The sequence below is a fragment of the Salvelinus alpinus genome, chromosome 9 (assembly GCF_045679555.1).
Source record: "Salvelinus alpinus chromosome 9, SLU_Salpinus.1, whole genome shotgun sequence".
In the NCBI taxonomy this organism is placed as follows: domain Eukaryota; kingdom Metazoa; phylum Chordata; class Actinopteri; order Salmoniformes; family Salmonidae; genus Salvelinus; species Salvelinus alpinus.
In genome coordinates this window covers 16,035,086-16,052,590 of record NC_092094.1, presented here as the reverse complement: position 1 = coordinate 16,052,590, position 17,505 = coordinate 16,035,086, and the positions used below count along the sequence as shown (strand labels likewise).

General features: G+C 40.1%; 2 protein-coding genes across 2 annotated transcripts in view; one reads left to right on the top strand and one right to left on the bottom strand.

Moving 5' to 3' along the window:
* Positions 1-1,071: 1,071 nt before the first annotated feature.
* faap24 (FA core complex associated protein 24) lies at positions 1,072-3,434 on the bottom strand. The gene is made up of 4 exons (XM_071416156.1): positions 3,205-3,434; positions 2,606-2,751; positions 2,241-2,396; positions 1,072-1,961 (listed from the first exon to the last, which is right to left on the bottom strand). Exons 1-4 carry the CDS (start codon positions 3,305-3,307, stop codon positions 1,719-1,721), a joined length of 648 nt encoding a protein of 215 aa, XP_071272257.1. The 5' UTR covers positions 3,308-3,434; the 3' UTR covers positions 1,072-1,718.
* A 2,009-nt stretch (positions 3,435-5,443) lies between these two features.
* The window catches only part of tdrd12 (tudor domain containing 12), a 35,013-nt gene continuing 22,951 nt past the window's right edge, over positions 5,444-17,505 (top strand). Inside the window, exons 1-18 of the mRNA XM_071416155.1 lie at positions 5,444-5,554; positions 11,353-11,406; positions 11,560-11,727; positions 11,992-12,128; positions 12,302-12,424; positions 12,552-12,607; positions 12,741-12,826; positions 12,924-13,146; positions 13,297-13,370; positions 13,492-13,604; positions 13,725-13,796; positions 13,891-13,945; positions 14,136-14,260; positions 15,574-15,712; positions 15,891-15,998; positions 16,406-16,591; positions 16,968-17,121; positions 17,216-17,343. Coding sequence (XP_071272256.1) covers positions 11,383-11,406; positions 11,560-11,727; positions 11,992-12,128; positions 12,302-12,424; positions 12,552-12,607; positions 12,741-12,826; positions 12,924-13,146; positions 13,297-13,370; positions 13,492-13,604; positions 13,725-13,796; positions 13,891-13,945; positions 14,136-14,260; positions 15,574-15,712; positions 15,891-15,998; positions 16,406-16,591; positions 16,968-17,121; positions 17,216-17,343 — 1,971 coding nt within the window. The 5' untranslated portion in view covers positions 5,444-5,554; positions 11,353-11,382. The remainder of the gene's footprint in view (positions 5,555-11,352; positions 11,407-11,559; positions 11,728-11,991; positions 12,129-12,301; positions 12,425-12,551; positions 12,608-12,740; positions 12,827-12,923; positions 13,147-13,296; positions 13,371-13,491; positions 13,605-13,724; positions 13,797-13,890; positions 13,946-14,135; positions 14,261-15,573; positions 15,713-15,890; positions 15,999-16,405; positions 16,592-16,967; positions 17,122-17,215; positions 17,344-17,505) is intronic.

Sequence of the window (17,505 nt, the reverse complement as noted above, 5' to 3'; positions counted from 1 at the left end):
CCACCAGCACACGCATCCCAAAGGCGGCCTTCTTCATGCTTCCCTTCCTCTCTAAAGGACCCTAGTGGAATTTAGGAAGTCAAGTTGTGCAGTCGTACCAGGTCTTTTCTCTGCCTCTCTCGCTAACACCACAGACTGCACAATAAAGGGCCTGGATTCAGCTGATCCTGTTAGAAGGCCAATAAAACAGCCAGCTGCTTTGTGTGCAGGCAGGGAGGGAGGAAAGACGAACACTGCCAGCAGTGTGCTGCGACGCTTAAAGGAGGAAGCCGAGCAGAAAACCAATACGTCACAGGAGCCACTCTGGGTAACTGGATGGTGGACAGAGGGAAGGAGTGATAAAAACAAAGAGAAGACTTCTTCAACCAAATGCTTTTTAAGTGCCAGTAGGGTAGACTGCCTTTTAACTGCCAGCAGGGTATTATCTCATTGTGAAATGCAAACGTTCACAGCATCACACTGGGTCAAAAGTTTAGATGAAGCACAAAAATGAAATAGATATTTTATTTAACCTTTATTTAAATAGGCAAGTCAGTTAAGAACAAATGCTTATTTACAGTGAAGGCCTACCCCTGCCAAACCCTAACGATGCTGGGTCAATTGTGCGCCGCCCTATGAGACTCCCAATCACAGCCAGTTGTGATACAGCCTGGAATCGAACCAGGGTCTCTAGCACTAAGATGCAGTGCCTTAGACCGCTGCACCACTCAAGAGCCCATATAAATAAACAAGCAAACAAAGACTGTCCTGTCCAAATGTATTAACACTCATTAGATCCCAAAATGAGTCGTGAACATTTTTGAGAAAAAATGTAGTTCCAGTTCTTAATAAGAATGGGGGAGCTGAGGTAGGAGTCAATTCATTCAGTCAATTCATGCTTTGGCCAGCATGCCAGTGTTAGTTCCTGTTGGATTGGGAAGGGATGAAATGGCATCACAGAGAGAAGTCACTGGCCAGGGAAAGCTCCACGCAGCCAACCCAGGTCACATGGTGAGAATGGTATAAAAGGCAGTCCTGACTGTGGTTGGGAACGAAGGCCTTTGACAGCTGTGCTAAGAAAGTGCTCCTTCATTGAGGCGGAATGCTTTATTGCAAATGGATTGGATTGAACTAAGCCAGGGGATCTGCCATTTCATTGAAGTTATAAGGTTTCCCTGTAGGTTCTAACATCGGTTGGAAAAAGGTACCCATATTGTATTACCATTTGCACCTGCAATCAGTTCAAGTAAAACAGTCCTTGGTTAAGGTTGTATTATTCCAATGGAAGTTTATGAATTGTTCTGGATGAGGAAAGAGCATCTTCTACTCCATCTTGTGGTCAGTTACACACACACACTTTCAATGTAGCTCTGCAATGTCTTGTGCAACACATGATATCAGGATCCTTGGGACCCCCTTCATTGAAGTTGCAATTTACAATGGTAAGGTAGGGATGTCCCAAGGATCCCTGATAGCACTGACCCATATTATAGGCCCATGGGTCACACTAACTGCAATACATTTTTGAATTACACAGAGAGGCACCAAAGCATTCTGTTTGTATAAACTTGTATCATAGAGATGTGAAGAAAAAACAAAAACTATAATTCCACTAGACTTCCAACTAAGGAAGTCTCTTTAGCTTTACAGCATTGTGTCAGGTTCACTGTTGCCCTCCTTACACACTTGAACATAAAACAAGTATTGATTTGTCAATGAGCTGTGCCGTTTTGTCAGAGTCAGACCAATGGGTTGTGGAAGAAGTTGCGTATGTGCTGAGCCGTGGCCTGGCCCACGATGTGTTCCAGTTCGTGCGTTCCTGCATTGCACAGCTGGTGGATACTGGAGTAGTGCTGGAGCAGGGCCATGGCTTTGACCTTCCCTACGCCAGGGATCTGCTGAACCAGGGACATGACCAAGGGGTCTAGCAGCCAAGACACACTCCTCCTGCGGAACGGGTTGTCTTTACTTTCTCCGTGCACCTGCAGAGGAGAGGACAACTCATTAGTCAACTGTCATCATACATGGTTAGACTTATAATTTTTTAACTCTGCATCGTTGGGAAGGGCTCATAACCAAGCATTTCACTGTGAAGTCTACACCTGTTGTATTTGGCACATGTGACCAATACAATTTGATTTATTGAGTTCTAAATGGCTGTATGCCAGTTTGAGTTTAATGCGTATTTATGTAACCAGGAAAACACTTGTAAAGTGACAATTCTAAACAAAACTCTTCACTCGTGTGAAAGCATGACTTACTATTTGTGTGAGTAGCTGCGAGGCTTCAAGCTGGCTGGCAACAGGTAGCAGTGTCAGACCAAGCTCAAACACCACAAACTTTTGCATGGCAGAAAAGTACTGTTCGCTGAGCTGGGTCTTCTCCACCAGCACTATGCCCTGGAGGCTGCTGTTGGCCTGAAACAGAGAGGAGAGAAGATTAGAACATCACCAAGGAAAAATGGAAGATGTAGCATGTACATTAAAATATTATCTCAGTAGTTCATCCATTCACTTAACAGTGGATTTGTGAACTGGATTATACATTAGAATGTAGCAGTATAATCAAGTGTGTAGTAGTAGTAGTGGTGTAATAGTGTAGTGCCGAACACCAAAAGTAGACTTACATTTCTAAACCTAACAAGTTTTCTTTTGTAGTTGTTTCCAGCCACAATGTCAGTTTCAGAGACATACAAGATGCAGCTCTTGTTAGATAGATGAAAGTCCACCACGCCAAGTTCTTCTTCAAATATTGTTTTCACACTTCCAGTTCCTGAAATCAGGAATTCAACGACACCATGTTCAGAATGTAACAAACGAGAAGACTTTATTTACAATCACTCAGTAAATACTATGCAATCGTCATGTCTTATATTAAACAGACATGAAGTGACATTGTGCGCTAGCGCTGACAATGGGGTGTCCGCCGGGAATATCGATTGTTTGTTCCTACTGGTAGCTAGTGTATTGTTTGCTTAAACTTGTCTGTAAAATGTAAATGTATTTCAGTTGTAATGTAACGTAATTTCAATGACATGTGTAACTAATAAAGTAAAGACAGACTGACTGAAGTTGGGCTGGCTAACTACACGCTAAGTTGTTTGTTTACAATGTTAACCATCTAACGTTAGCTAGCCAACCCTTAGCCACAGGTTAGTTAATATAATAACTTTAGTTGCCTGAGTTACTGTAGCTACTCTTTGGCAAGAGACTCAGCTACAGTTACCTTTCAAACTTTGCACGAGGACTGAGCCTCTCCACTTCTCGTTGGAAATAACATGCCCATACGGGGGAACGGCGTTCATAAGAACGGGAGGTTTTATCGCCATTTTGCCACAACGATATGTCAGCTCTTTATTCAAAACAAAGTTAGCTTGCCTCCAAATGGTCAATATCTAACTCTTCTTCGATGAGGTTTAACGGCGGTTGGCATCCAATAAATGTTGCATTACCGCCACCTACTAGACTGGAGTACAACTCCCTTATACTTTGCAAAAAAAAAAAAAAAAAAACATAACACAATACTTTAAAATAAATAAACACCACCTTACTCCACTATTTAAATCTATTTAGTCCTACCTCAGGTCAACAACCTGAAAGGATGGGACACCACCACTTAACACACCCTGTAACTCTTCTGATTTTATTTTATTTGTTTATTTAACCTTTATTTAACTAGGCAAGTCAGTTAAGAACAAATTCTTATTTACAATGACAGCCTACCAAAAGGCAAAAGAACGGGTGTTTTATGTGGAGGATGAGGTCTGCAGTAGATATCTCAGATAGGGGGGAGTGAGGCCTAAGGGTTTAATAAATAAGCATCAACCAGTGGGTCTTGCGACAGGTATACAGAGATGACCAGTTTACAGAAGAGTATAGAGTGCAGTGATGAGTCCTATAAGGAGCATTGGTGAAAAATCTGATGGCCGAATGGTAAAAAACATCTAGCCACTCAAGAGCACCCTTTCCTTCCGATCTATACATTTCGTCTCTGTAATCTAGCATTGGTAGGATGGTCATCTGAATCAGGGTTAGTTTGGAAGCTCGAGGAAACCAAGTTTAAATTGAACTTTAGCCTGCATCTTTGATATGTGCTGAGAAAAGGACAGTATTCCGTCTAGCCATACTCCCAAGTACTTGTATGAGGTGACTACCTCAAGCTCTAAACTCTCAGAGGTAGTAATCACACCTGTGGGGAGAGTGGCATTCTTCTTACCAAACCACATGACCTTTGTTTTGGAGGTGTTCAGAACAAGGTTAAGGGCAGAGAAAGCTTGTTGGACACTAAGGAAGCTTTGTTGTAGAGCGTTTAACACAAAATCCAGGGAGGGGCCAGCTGAGTATAAGACTGTATCATCTGCATATAAATGGATAAGATAACTTCCTACCGCCTGAGCTATGTTGTTGATGTAAATTGAGAAGAACGTGGGGCCTAGGATCGAGCCTTGGGGTATTCCCTTGGTGACAGGCAGTGGCTGATACAGCAGATGTTCTGACTTTATATGCTGCACTCTTTGAGAGAGGTAGTTAGCAAACCAGGCCCTCAGACACCAATTCTACTTAGCTGGCCCACAAGAATGGAATGGTCTACCGTATCAAAAGCTTTGGCCAAGTCAATAAAAATAGCAGCACAACATTTCTTAGAATCAAGGGCAATGGTGACATCATTGAAGACCTTTAAGGTTGCAGTGACACATCCGTAACCTGAGCGGAAACCAGATTGCATACAAGAGAGAATACTATAGACATCAAGAAAGCCAGTCAGTTGATTATTGACAAGTTTTCCAACACTTTTGATAAACAGGGCAAAATAGAATTAAGCATATAACAGTTTCATTCAAGGACTAACCGTGGCTACCTTCTAAGCAATGTGAACCTCCCCAGAGAGGAAAGATAGGCTTGGCGATTATAGGGGCAGCAACCTTAAAGAAGAAAGGGTCTAAACCATTTGACCCAGATGGTTTTTTGGGGTCAAGTTTAAGGAGCTCTTTTAGCACCTCGGACTCAGTGACTCAGGGAGAATCTTTATAGCGGGGCAGGGGAAAAAGAGGGAGGAGCATCGAGGTTAGTCGCATTAGAAGGTGTGGGAGATTAGGAAATGTTTGATGGGCAAGGAGGCATGGCTGAGTCAAATAGGAATCCTGACTTAATGAAGTGGTGATTAAAAAGCTCAGCCATGTGCTTCTTGTCAGTAACAACCACATCATCAAATTTAAGGGACAAGGGCAGCTGTGAGCTACCATGCTGTTGTTGCCTTTGGTCTCTATTTATGTAGTGTTGTGTTGTCTGTCTTGTCATGATGTGTGTTTTGTCCTATATTTATTTAAAAATATATAAAATATTTGTATCCCAGCAGGAGGCCTTTTTGGTAGGCCGTCATTGTAAATAAGAAATTGTTCTTAACTGACGTGCCTAGTTAAATAAAGGTTAAATAAATACAATAAATAGCGCCATCCTGTGGACTACCAAGTACATTGAACTGTACACTTTTTTTTCTCGATCCATCACCACGTTTCGGTCGTGATGATGCGCAGTCTCTACAACTACACGCTCGCGCTCGGAATCAGTTGAAACAGGTAAGAAACATAGCTACCCAACCTCGGACGGAATGCGATACTGTACCAAATACTATATATATTATTGTCTAGGCTTCGCTCTTCCTCATGACAGTGATGTTGTGCAAAATAGTGTGAGCTCGATACGTTTGAACCTGAACCTCATTGATTTGACCGACCATTAATTTATGCAGTAATGACTTTCAGCTGATAACTTCATTCAGTTTCAAAACAAGGTAGCAGCTAATACCAATTGTTTGTCATGCACGACAGCCAGCATGTCACTAAATGTTTGTAAGCGATCATTCAAATACCTTTTTAGATCATTACAGTGGTCTTTGGCACTGCAAAGTTTCTCATAATTAACAATTACCTTTTTGTAACTACCCAGACTGCATTTCGACTTAGCCCGATACACTTTCAAATCAGTCAGCTTTCTAGCTAAGTTAGCTTAATCAGAGAAATGCACAACTAACAACCAAAAGCAGACTTACATTTGAAGTAAACTGTAAATTTAAGTTGCTAGTGTAAGTAAAGTTGCTACTGTAATTTAGCTAGCTAAACAAACAAGGTGCGCTAACTAGCTATCTTGCAGTCATTATATGCGTGTCATTGGATGGCGCGCAAGATGGCGATCAGTGCAGATAATTTGTTTTGGTAGCTGAAGGAATTATTGGATTCCTTTACCCAATTATGACCATTGGATTATTTCTATGGCCATAAAACCCCGTATGAATATGGTTTAGTTTATTTACCAAAGTAATTGATTACTTTCTGCAAGTTATTCACCTCTAAAACTAAGTTTGGGACAACACTAACTCGCTCAAACTAGCTTGTCGAACGTACATGGAAACTGCCACGATCAGAAAGAAATGGCGAGATCGTCAGATGGACAATTAACCACAAAAGATAGTATGATTTTGGCTACTCCTCTTCAGAATTTAACTGTGGGGGGAAATACTGCAATGGGTGATGCAAATGTGGTGAGCACGGACAACAATGCTCACAACTTGCGCCCCTCCAGTCCCCAGATCAGGCCTTTACCCTACAACCCCGGCACTCCAGTCAAGCCCCGGGGGGAAAAAGATGAGAGGCCAAGAGGGTATGTCACTTCTTGAGATGCAAAACAATATTGTAATGCTTTTGACAGCAAGGAGAGATGAAAGGGCAAATGACTTGGAGGTCATGGTTAGGTCATGATACGATAAATTGAGGCCATTAAAAAATCTGACTTTATCTTTGGAGAAGTGAAAACCTTCAAAGGTGACATGAAAAAAGTGAAAGTTATCTGCCAGGAAAATTAAAATAGCTGCTGAACTCGAGCAAAAGGTGAATGAGGCGGAGAGATACCAGCGCAGGTGGATCCTGAGGCTCCATGGAATTCCAGAGCAGGCGGGTGAGGACCTCAAATGCGGAGTTGTTGACATCTGTGGAGCTGTCATTCCCGAATCAAAAGCCAAACTTCAGGAAAATGTAGACACCGTCCATCGTTTGGGAAGACTTAAGGATCAAGACAAGAGACCGAGGACAACCATCATCCGGTTCACCAACAGATCTACACGGGATCTTCTTTGGACGCGAGCGAAGAATTGTGAGTTCCTCATCAAGCAAAAAAAAAAGAAGCAATCGGTGCAAGAGTGATCATCCATGGGAAAGAAATGCGGCCAAATCAGAACATGTGAGAGCCAGAGCCTAACTCAGACAGAACTGTCAGGCCAAAAAACTGATTACCAGGTGAAAAGCAGCCTTTTATTATAAAAATGTACACCAACACTTGAATGAGAAAAGGCTGACCTGAGAACTGGTAAACTAAACACTAACTATAGGTGAATAACTGCTTATTGTAAAGTCTGCACAATGTCTCCCCCTTGTGGGAGTAAGAATACTTTGGTAACTTTATGACCAATATTTTATTTTATTCTTTGTTGGAGAGGTTAATAATGGGATGGAAATCCTTTTGAGTTGCATATCCTTAGGAAAAACTTGTATTAGCATAACAAGGTTGTTGGATGAAGTTTGTCTATCTCTTTGTTCAATTAATGTCCGGGGTATTTGTAATTTACTCAAGCGTAAGGCTATTTTCCTGTATTGCAAACGGTTTAATGCAGACTTTTTACAGGAGAGTCATGCTTGTTCTTCCGATCTATCTTTTTGGGAAAATCGATGGGGTAACGATATCTGGTTATCATATGGCAACAACCACTCTGCGCTGTAGCAGTTTTAAGAGGTGCATTTAAAGGGAAGGTCATCAGTAGTAAGACTCACCACTCTGGACGTTGGTAAATTTTAACAGTAAATTTCAACAGTGAAATGTTTTTATTAGGGAATATTTATGTATCCAACAACAAACAAAACAACAGGATATTATTTCAAGAATTTGAAGAAGAAATTAAGAGTTTATAGATGTATTTCAGGATATGAAAATTATCTTAGGTGGAGATTTTAATTCTGTAACTAATGTGGTGATTGACAGATATCCCCCTCCTAACAGATCCAGCATAGTTAATCCTGAGTTTAATAACCTATGCCTTGGTTTAGTCGATATTTGGAGATCTAAATATCCTGATAAAAAGGAATTCACTTGGAGTAACAAGGACATGTCCAGACAGTTAAGAATTGACTTCTGGTTGATTTCTAATTCATTAGATAATTCTGTAGTCAATGTATCAATTGAACCATCAATTCTTACTGATCATGAAGTTATATTCTTATCTTTAAATATTAATGGATTTGAAGTTAAACCGAATCGGAGTTATTGGAAACTCAATTGTAGACTGTTGGAAGATGATAATTTCAAGCTGGATGCCAAAGATATTATACAAGACAATTGGAGGAAAGCCCAACTATTTAAGTCTTATGTGAAATATAGGCAATTAATGAAGTATGAAATAAGACAACCAGCCATGAAGAGAGGTAAAGAAATTGATTAACTTAAAAGATTGAGGGAAGATAAACTTAAGGAACTACTTTCTCTAATCTCTATGGAGGACCTTGATGAAGAAGGAAAGGGTCCGTTATTCTCTTTACAACTAGAAATGGACCGAATGTATGAAGAGAGAGCAAAAGGGGCATTTGTAAGATCAAGAAGGAGATGTTTGGAGGAAGGTGGAAAAAATACTTTTACAATTTAGAAAGAAAAAAATCTGAATTTATATCTATACATAAGCTCAATATAGATGGCAAACAAAATGACAACCCCAAAGATATTTCAAAATATGTTTCAGAATTCTATGGTAACCTTTATACCAGTAATGCCTGTCCTACTAGTGACATATCTGCCTTTCTAGACTGTCAAAGACTGTGCAAAATTCATAGATGAAGACTTCCAAAAGTCTTGTGATGAAATTATTTCTATTAATGAAAAAAAAAAATGTATCAGTAAGTTAAAAGAGAACAAATCTCCAGGGAATGATGGCATTATCAGTGAAATCTATAAATATTTTCAGGAGGATATTATTGAATTTATATTTAATGTTTTTAAGGAGGCAATTGATTTAGGGATGTTTGTTTCTGTAATACCCAAACCAAACAAAGATTCTATGATGTTAGAAAATTGGAGACCAATCACATTAATGAACAATGATGGAAAGCTACTTGCATCCATCTTTGCAGAAAGACTTAAAGGTCTTGACCAAATCATTGACGATACCCAGTCTGGTTTTACGAAGGGCAGACATATATGTAATAATATTCTACTAGTATTGGACTTGATAGACTACAATGAGCACATTATGGAAGATGGCTTTATTTTATTTGTTGACTTTTACAAGGCATTTGATACAGTTGAACATAATTTTATTTTTGAGACTTTGATTTTTGGGGTTTTGGTCAATATTTTCAAAGTGTAATTAAGACACTTTACAATAATAGTAACAGCTCTGTTAAATTATCCCATGGAACTTCACAAAGATTAGACGTGGAATTAAACAAAGATGCCCAATTTCTCCTTTCTTATTTTTATTGGTCACACAAGTTATGGCACTTCACATAAATAAGGATCGTTTTAGGGGTATTCAGATACAAGACAAAGAGATAAAATGTTCACAATTGGCTGACGACACCACCATTTTTTTGAAAGTCAAGAAAGCTATTGAGTGTATTAATGCCTTCACACATGTATTAGGTTTATCTCTGAATATTAGGAAATGTGAATTATTTGCGTTGAAAAGATGTGACTTAAACTCAGTATGTAATATCCCTGTAAAAGATGTGATCACATATCTTGGTATTACAGAAGGAAAAGGCCAACTTAAATTTCTCTCCTATTGTAGAGAGAATTGGAAAGAGATTTAACTCCTGGTTGTTAAGAGATCTTTCTTTATCTGGATGTGTACTTTTATCAAAATCTGAAGGTCTGTCCAGACCAGTTTATACCTCCCTTGCCTTGGATGTTCCTCTGTCAGTAACTAAAATGGTTGATACTAAATTATTTAACTTCATATGGAGAAATAAACCATTATTTAAGAAAAGCGGTAATATGTAGCACCCAAGGTGATGGAGGTATAGAGGTAATGCTCTGGATTTTAAAACCTCTAATATAATATTTAAGATTAAATGGATACAAAACTATTTAAGAAATAAGGATTGCATCTGGAATATCATCCCCAATTTAATATTCCAACAAATTGGTGGTCTAGAATTCTTATTCAAATGCAACTTTAATATGGGTAAAGTCCCTATTAAGCTTGCAAACTTTCATGAACAAGTACTTCTAACTTGGAACCTCATGTACAAACACAATTTTTCTTCTCATAGGTATACAATCTGGAATAATAAAGACATAAAATACAAAAACAAGTTTTGTTTTTCCAGAACTGGTTTGACAACAACATTATTTGGGTTAAACAATTATTGAATAGTGATGGACAACTATATGAATATCCAGAATTTATTAGAACACACAATGTTACATTCACTCCCGAGGAGTATCAAATTGTTGTTAGAGCTATCCCTAAAGGTGCTATTCTTCTTTTAGGAGAATATAACAATACTCCAAGTGCAACTGTTGAGGATTTTGTAGCCTCAATACAATTAGAAGGAATTGACATTTTAAACTCTAAATTTAATAACATGTATATAAGGAAACTGTCAATATGTTACTCTTCCTTCTGCTAAAATGTACTGGAATGCAGCCCTAGGACAAGTGAACTGGAACAAAGTCTTGTTGTTATCTGGTAAATATTGTATATCTAAGGTGAAAGAAGTATCATACAAACTCATTCATAGAATCTACCCTGTAAAGACCTTTATTATACACAGATTTAAAATAGCTATTGATAACAAATGTGTATTTTGTGATTGTAACCCAGAGACTCTTGACCATTTATTTCGAGACTGCTCTTATGTCAGAAGATTTTGGTGTGTTAGATTTCATTTTAAAAGAAACAACTATTAATGTTAATCTGAGAGACTCTGATATGTTTTATTTTGAACCAAATTATATGGACCCTGATTTAACTTTTATTGTTAATTTGTTTATCTTTCATGGAAGATTCTTTGTCCATAAAATGAAGTGGACAGAGAACAAACCCCTCTTCACATTATTTAAGATAGAATTGAAATATTATTTTGAAATGATCAGAAAATGTAAAAACAAAAAAGCAATACGCACCATGAAAGTATTTAACAAATTGAAAACGAATCCTGATATGTAATACCCCTGTCTGTCAGGTTTATGTACTCTTGTTTGTATATTTCTGTTTTTTTGTATTTCTTGTGTTCATAATAAAAAGTAAATATATGCGTGTAGCAAATTCAGATAAATTATGTATATTTGCTAGCTACAGTAGTTTTCTGAATTTGAACCCCATGTCTTGCAGGTTACCAAACTGTCAGTGACGGTTGAAATCATGCTTGAAATACATTTTTTGAAAGTAAGTAGCTGTCTATGCGTGCATTTCCACACAACATTGCAACTAACATATCTAACTATCTAGATTGCCAATGGGCTGTCTTCGTTACCTTGCAAATGTGTGTTGTTGCTTTACAAATTGAAAGCGGTTTCACCACCATGTTTTCTTTGACAGGTGGAGAACCCGTCCTGTCTGTGGGGTCGGTTTGTGAAGGGTCCAGGGATAGAAGCGGTCGAGAATAAAAAAGAATATGATGATCTGCAAATGAAAATGAACCTTTTCTATCATGAGGTCAACCTAGATGTGCAGAAGATCAAACCCTCAACTATAGAGTCGGGACAGGTAATAATCTCTGTGGAGAGAGTGAAGGGTGATTAGAGCTAAATGTAATCTGGAATGTTTGTTTTAGTATCTTGAGTTTAGGGTAATCAATTTGAGTATATGGCACATGATGAAAGACATTTCTTGTTTTTTAAAGTGAATGTGCATTTACAGATCTGCCTGACTGGCATAGCTCATGAAGGATAAATGAACCTATTATTTGACTGACTAGTTACTACACTGCTATATGAAAAAATGTAGCATCATCATTGTGTTGTTCCCCAGGTGTGTGTGGTGTACTGGTCTACCCTAAGGAGCTGGTGCCGAGCCATCGTTGAGTCTCTTTTCCTGGGCACCGTTGGAACCCAGGCCATGTGTTTCCTAGTTGACCACGGAGAGCGCGTCATCGTCAGCTCAGATGAGTATGTCCTAATTCACTTACTCACTCATCCCCATTGTGCCAGCTGATGCAAAGGGCAACCAAAAAGGCTCTCGACTTCTGACAGTCTTTGGCCATCTTCTTGGTTTTGCACTTGATTAATGTATGTCATGAAATGTAATTGGCTGATCATGGAGCCCTTCCATTCTTCCCCAGGATTCGGGCTCTGTTAGATACGTTTTTGCAGCTGCCCTTCTGGGTGAGGAAGTTTCAGCTGGCTGGTGTTCATCCCATGACGCTGCACGTGTCTGGAGACTGCCTGGAGAAAGCTGAGCTCATGTAAGGGTGAACTGCAGTGCCGACTAGATTGATGCACTAAAATATGCATCAAAATTACTGTAATTATTTTGTACTAATAAAATCACCTTTGGTAGCAGTTATTACTTATTACTTGTTTTCATTCTAGACCATCAACGCAATGGGACAGCTCTGCCACACGCTATTTGCACAATCTCTTACAAGGTACGTAATCCTCTCCTGCAAGGTCAGTTTCAATCGAGATCACTGAATTGAGAAAGCACAGTTTGTAGTGCTGGAGTCTCATTGCTGTATATCAGTCCTAACTGTGCTCTCTGTTCAATTATCTGACCTGAAGCGTCTACCGAGATGGAGGCAGTGTTGTGTGAAACACAGGCAGATTGCACTGCCATTGAGCTCTACTTGACCATCAAAAATGTCAAGGTATTGTACAACATACAATCAGTGGTGATGCCTCCCATAATTAGCTATCACAGTTTTTCTATACAACTTTGAAGCTAAAAGATGGTTATCTCTCTAGATCTGTGTGAACGACGATCTGGTCTCAAAGAAGTTTGCGTACTTCACAAGCCAGAAGGCCCATCAAACCAGTGGAAAAAATGGTGTTGTTGATAGATCCCCAGCCGTCTTGGCATGTGACATCTTTTCTGAAACTCAGAACTTCCTGGCTACTGACGGCTGCACCGTACGATCACTTTCAGATTTCCTGCTCCGGCAGCAGGACCCAATCGTTCATAATCAAGGTGAATGCAGTTATTGTGAAGTCTTCATTAAGAACAGTTTATTATATGTCTTCCAAAAAGTTCCCGTTGTAAAATATCACTGCATGAACTTGAGGGGGGAAACTCCTAGTAAGATTTTCTTCATTGAACTTTCTTTATTGATCTCTTTAGTGGCTGATCAGTGCCAGCTAACGACATCTGTGAAAGACGCATCGAAGGCTTCCAATGAGGTATCAAATCCAAAGGTGACTGACTATTTTACCCTCAATAAGGTTGGAATCATGGCCCAGTTGGGATCATGGCCCAAACAAAACGTTATATCCTGTGAAATCAACACTGTTATGTTATTTACTTGTTGTTTTACAGAAAAGCCTAGAAAATGGAAGAAATCCCTTAGAGGGAGGAAAAAAGAAGGCAGCCCAGCCGCAGAACAAGAAATTCAAGACGTTTTCAGAGATTGATGGCGATGAAGACGAGAGGTTTGTTCTATAGGTTTAGTTATTGTTTTTATTGCTCAACCGGTCATTTGGCATTGGGTCTGCCTTTTGTAGTACGATAATGTCACATTGTTGTTTTTAATCATAGCGTTCTTCTTTCAGCGACGACGAGCCCGGAGAGGACACCGACACATCTCTTGTGTCAGAACTGTTCAAAAATCTGAATCTGTTAAGGTGAGAATGCTTTAGTCTTCTACTTTCATGCTACGGTTCTAATCTGCTTTGAATGACATTTAATAAAATTCTTACTTGTTCTGGATCTCAACAGATTCAAGAAGTTTCTGAATCCTGCTTCGAGCACTCAAAGGGCTGCTATTCCCAAAGTGAGTTTCTGGATGGCCGTTCTTGTTTTTGTAAAAATTCACTTGCACAAGAACTCTGCTTCACATGTTTCTAAGTCATGAGTGCCCAAACTTTTGCACTATGTGACACAAAATGGAATCTCCGTAGTGAATCTTGGGTCAAAAAGAGACGTGGACTAATGCTGTAAAGCACCTTTTGTTTAATTGTCAGACTGCGCTTATTGAACAGAAGGAGGAACGTGGTGTTCAGAGGATCTCTGCGCTCACGGAGAAAGCAGAGAAAGAGCCAGTCACTGCACCTCAACAGATCGGACAACAGACTGAAACGGCTGTATGGTATGAACACAACCCTCCAGCCACTACCACTCACATTCTCTGTTCTAATTAGAGGACCTAATGGGGGAAAAAGTATTGTGACTTTAATCCTCAACAATTTTGGCATGTGTATCTGTTGCATGGTGTAACATTTATGTATTTTAAATTGTCAAATAAAATCAACTGCTGCCATCCTTTCAACCACAATCATCAGTTTACCACTACCGCTCACATTTGTTTTGTATTCTAATGCTACCTCCCTTTCAACCATGACATTGCCCATATGTAAGTTAGTGAATTGGTCAGAGTTGTTTTAAAGTGCCATCTGCTGAATGCTTTCATAGTAACGGTGAAAGTCAACCTGTGGATCAACAATGCAGTGAACAAAAGTATATCACATTAAAAGCTAAGACAAGTGATATGTGTGTGTTTTCTCACAATTAAACATTGTTGAATTTCTTGGGTGAAAGTTTTTTTTATATTTATATACTGAACATAAACGGAACATGCAACAATTTTCAAAGATTTTACTGAGTTACAGTTCATATGAGGAAATCGGTCAATTTGAAATTAAATTCATTAGGCCCTAATCTATGGATTTCACATGACTGGGAATACAGATGTGTATCTGTCAGTCACAGATAACTTTAAATAATGAGCCTCATGATCTTGTCACAGTATTTCTGTGCATTCAAATTGCCATTGATAAAATGCAATTGTGCTCGTTGTCCGTCCATAGTTTATGCCTGCCCATACCATAACCCCACCGCCACCATGGGGCACTCTGTTCACACCGTTGACATCAGCAAACCGCTCACCCACATGACGCCATGCACGTGGTCTGCGGTTGTGAGGCCTGTTGGACGTACTGCTAAAATGACATTGGAGGCGGCTTATGGTAGAGAAATGAACATTACATTCTCTGGCAACAGCTCTGGTGGACATTACTGCAGTTAGCATGCCAACTGCATGCTCCCTCAACTTGAGACATCTGTGGCATTGTTTTCTGACACAACTGCACATTTTAAAGTAGCCTTTTATTGTCCCCAGAATGAGATGCACCTGTGTAATGATCATGCTGTTTAATCAGTTAATTGATATGCCACACCTGTAAGGTGGATGGATTATCTTGACAAAGGAGAAATGCTCACTAACAGGGATGTAAACGCATTTTGTGCACAACATTTGAGAGTAGTAAGCTTTTTGAGCGTATGGAAAGTGTCTGGGATTTTTTACATTTCTGGTCATGAAACATGGAACGAACACTTAACATGTTTCGTTTATATTTTTGTTATTAATGTGAATGTTTACTAAAGTGTAATTTGTGTTTCCAGTACTCCTAGTGACCTAGTAGACCGGACACAAGAGTTTGTCTTCACAGAGCAGCCAACCATTGAGGAGGAGCTCGTCTGCGCTCGGTTGTTGCAGTTGCTAAACCCTGACCCTCTGAACCCAGATGTATACTCATCAGAAGTCACTGTAAGCATCGAATCAACCTTAATTTATACAAAACATTTAAATTATCAATGGACTGGATGCAGATATACTCTTCACTTCCTTGGGTAGCTTTCACCAAATGTATTGACATGTTTTGTGCACATACAATAATATCTACTGTGCATGACTGACTTAAATGTGTTCTTCATGTCAGATCATCCATACTGATCCAAGCAGGAGTGGGATAATGGTGCATTCTGCCTTTACTCTGGACCCCTGCACCAGTCTGGCCAATGCTCCAATCACTGACACCTTCCGGAGGGTTGGTTTGCTTTCAACTATGTTCTAACATTCGAATGGAATGTATTTTTAATGCACGGAGCGCTGTACATTGCTCTGGATGAGAGCGCCTGCTAAATTACTATAAAGTAAATGTATTTACAACTGTGAAAATGTAATGTTAGGAATACGATAATGGAAGTTGAGATTTGTTCAGTATAAATGTAAATAGTTGAACATTTGAAATGACTGTTCAACATTTTACGCTGAAGATCTTAGGCAATAATAATGTCCTGTCGCATGGGCAGCAGGTAGCCTAGCGGTTAAGAGCATTGGGCCAATAACCGAAGGTCGCTGGTTCTAATCCCCAAGCTGACTAGCTGAAAAATCTGTAAATGTCTAGACTAGTATGTCATGAAGACTGGTAATGTGCTTCGGGTTCCTTTTCAGATCTTGATGAGGAAGAAGTATGCCGGCCCGTCTGTGGCTGAGAGTTACTGCTGGCCGGCGGTGGCCAGGGGCTGTGACACGGTCCTCATCTCCCACAGCGGAGACCAGCCCCTCACCTACATCCCCCCGTTCCTGGCCCACATGCAGCTCTCCTCCGTCTTCAGCGCCCTCTCTTCTCGCACCGGGGTGAGTTGAGCAAGTAGAGCACTAGACAGGAATGGTGTGATTTCCAGTGTTTCCCCTGCTATTATTATTGTGGTGGATAACTATCTCTGTTTGCCACCTAATAAAATTGTCTGGCTTCAATTAGACAGTTGAAAATCTTTGTTTTGGCACAGGCCTCTGCAGCTCCTTTCCATGGTGATACCACTCTATGTAGACAAAGTAGTATGTAGAAATCTGGGTGTTTTAATTGGTTTGTTAGGGTTCAATGGCAAACAGCAGTAACCTACCTATGTCCAGTAAGTCAGGCATGGTTTTCTGCTGACAAATCTGCATTTAAAGGATCCATTTGTGTTTATTCCGTTTTATCTAATACCACATTGTATGCGGTCTCCTTCAGCCCATAGCGGTGATCCTGTGCCCGGGGTGGGAGAAAGCCCAGACTGTGATTGACCTGCTGGAGGAGAGCCAGACCGTCCAGGTCCTCCACCCCATGGTCATACTGTTGGGACTGGGAAAGGACGAGGCAAAGACCGTTAAGATCCAGAACAACTGTAAGATCATTATTCACAGGATCAGGACAGTTAGGTTTGACAGCCAGACAGGAGTATTACATTCCTCTCCTGCTGTGTTTGTGTGTGTCTCCAGGCCAGGTGGTGGTGACCACTCCGTTCAGCCTTGTGCGTCTGCTGCGTTTGCACTGTTTCCTGTTCCTGCGGCTGTGTCACCTGGCGCTGGACGAAGTGGACCTGCTCTTTTCTAGAGCCCCGGACGAGGTGAGAGACACTGACTGTTCTTCAACTGTAGTGATAGGACTGTACAAAAGGAGAGAACGGGAGATTCACATGGTAAATGGGCACAGACAGGAAAATAGCCAAGATGGGACTCAAACCCCGTCACCAGGGGGTGATACAACTAGACCAGACTCCAGTGCTTTC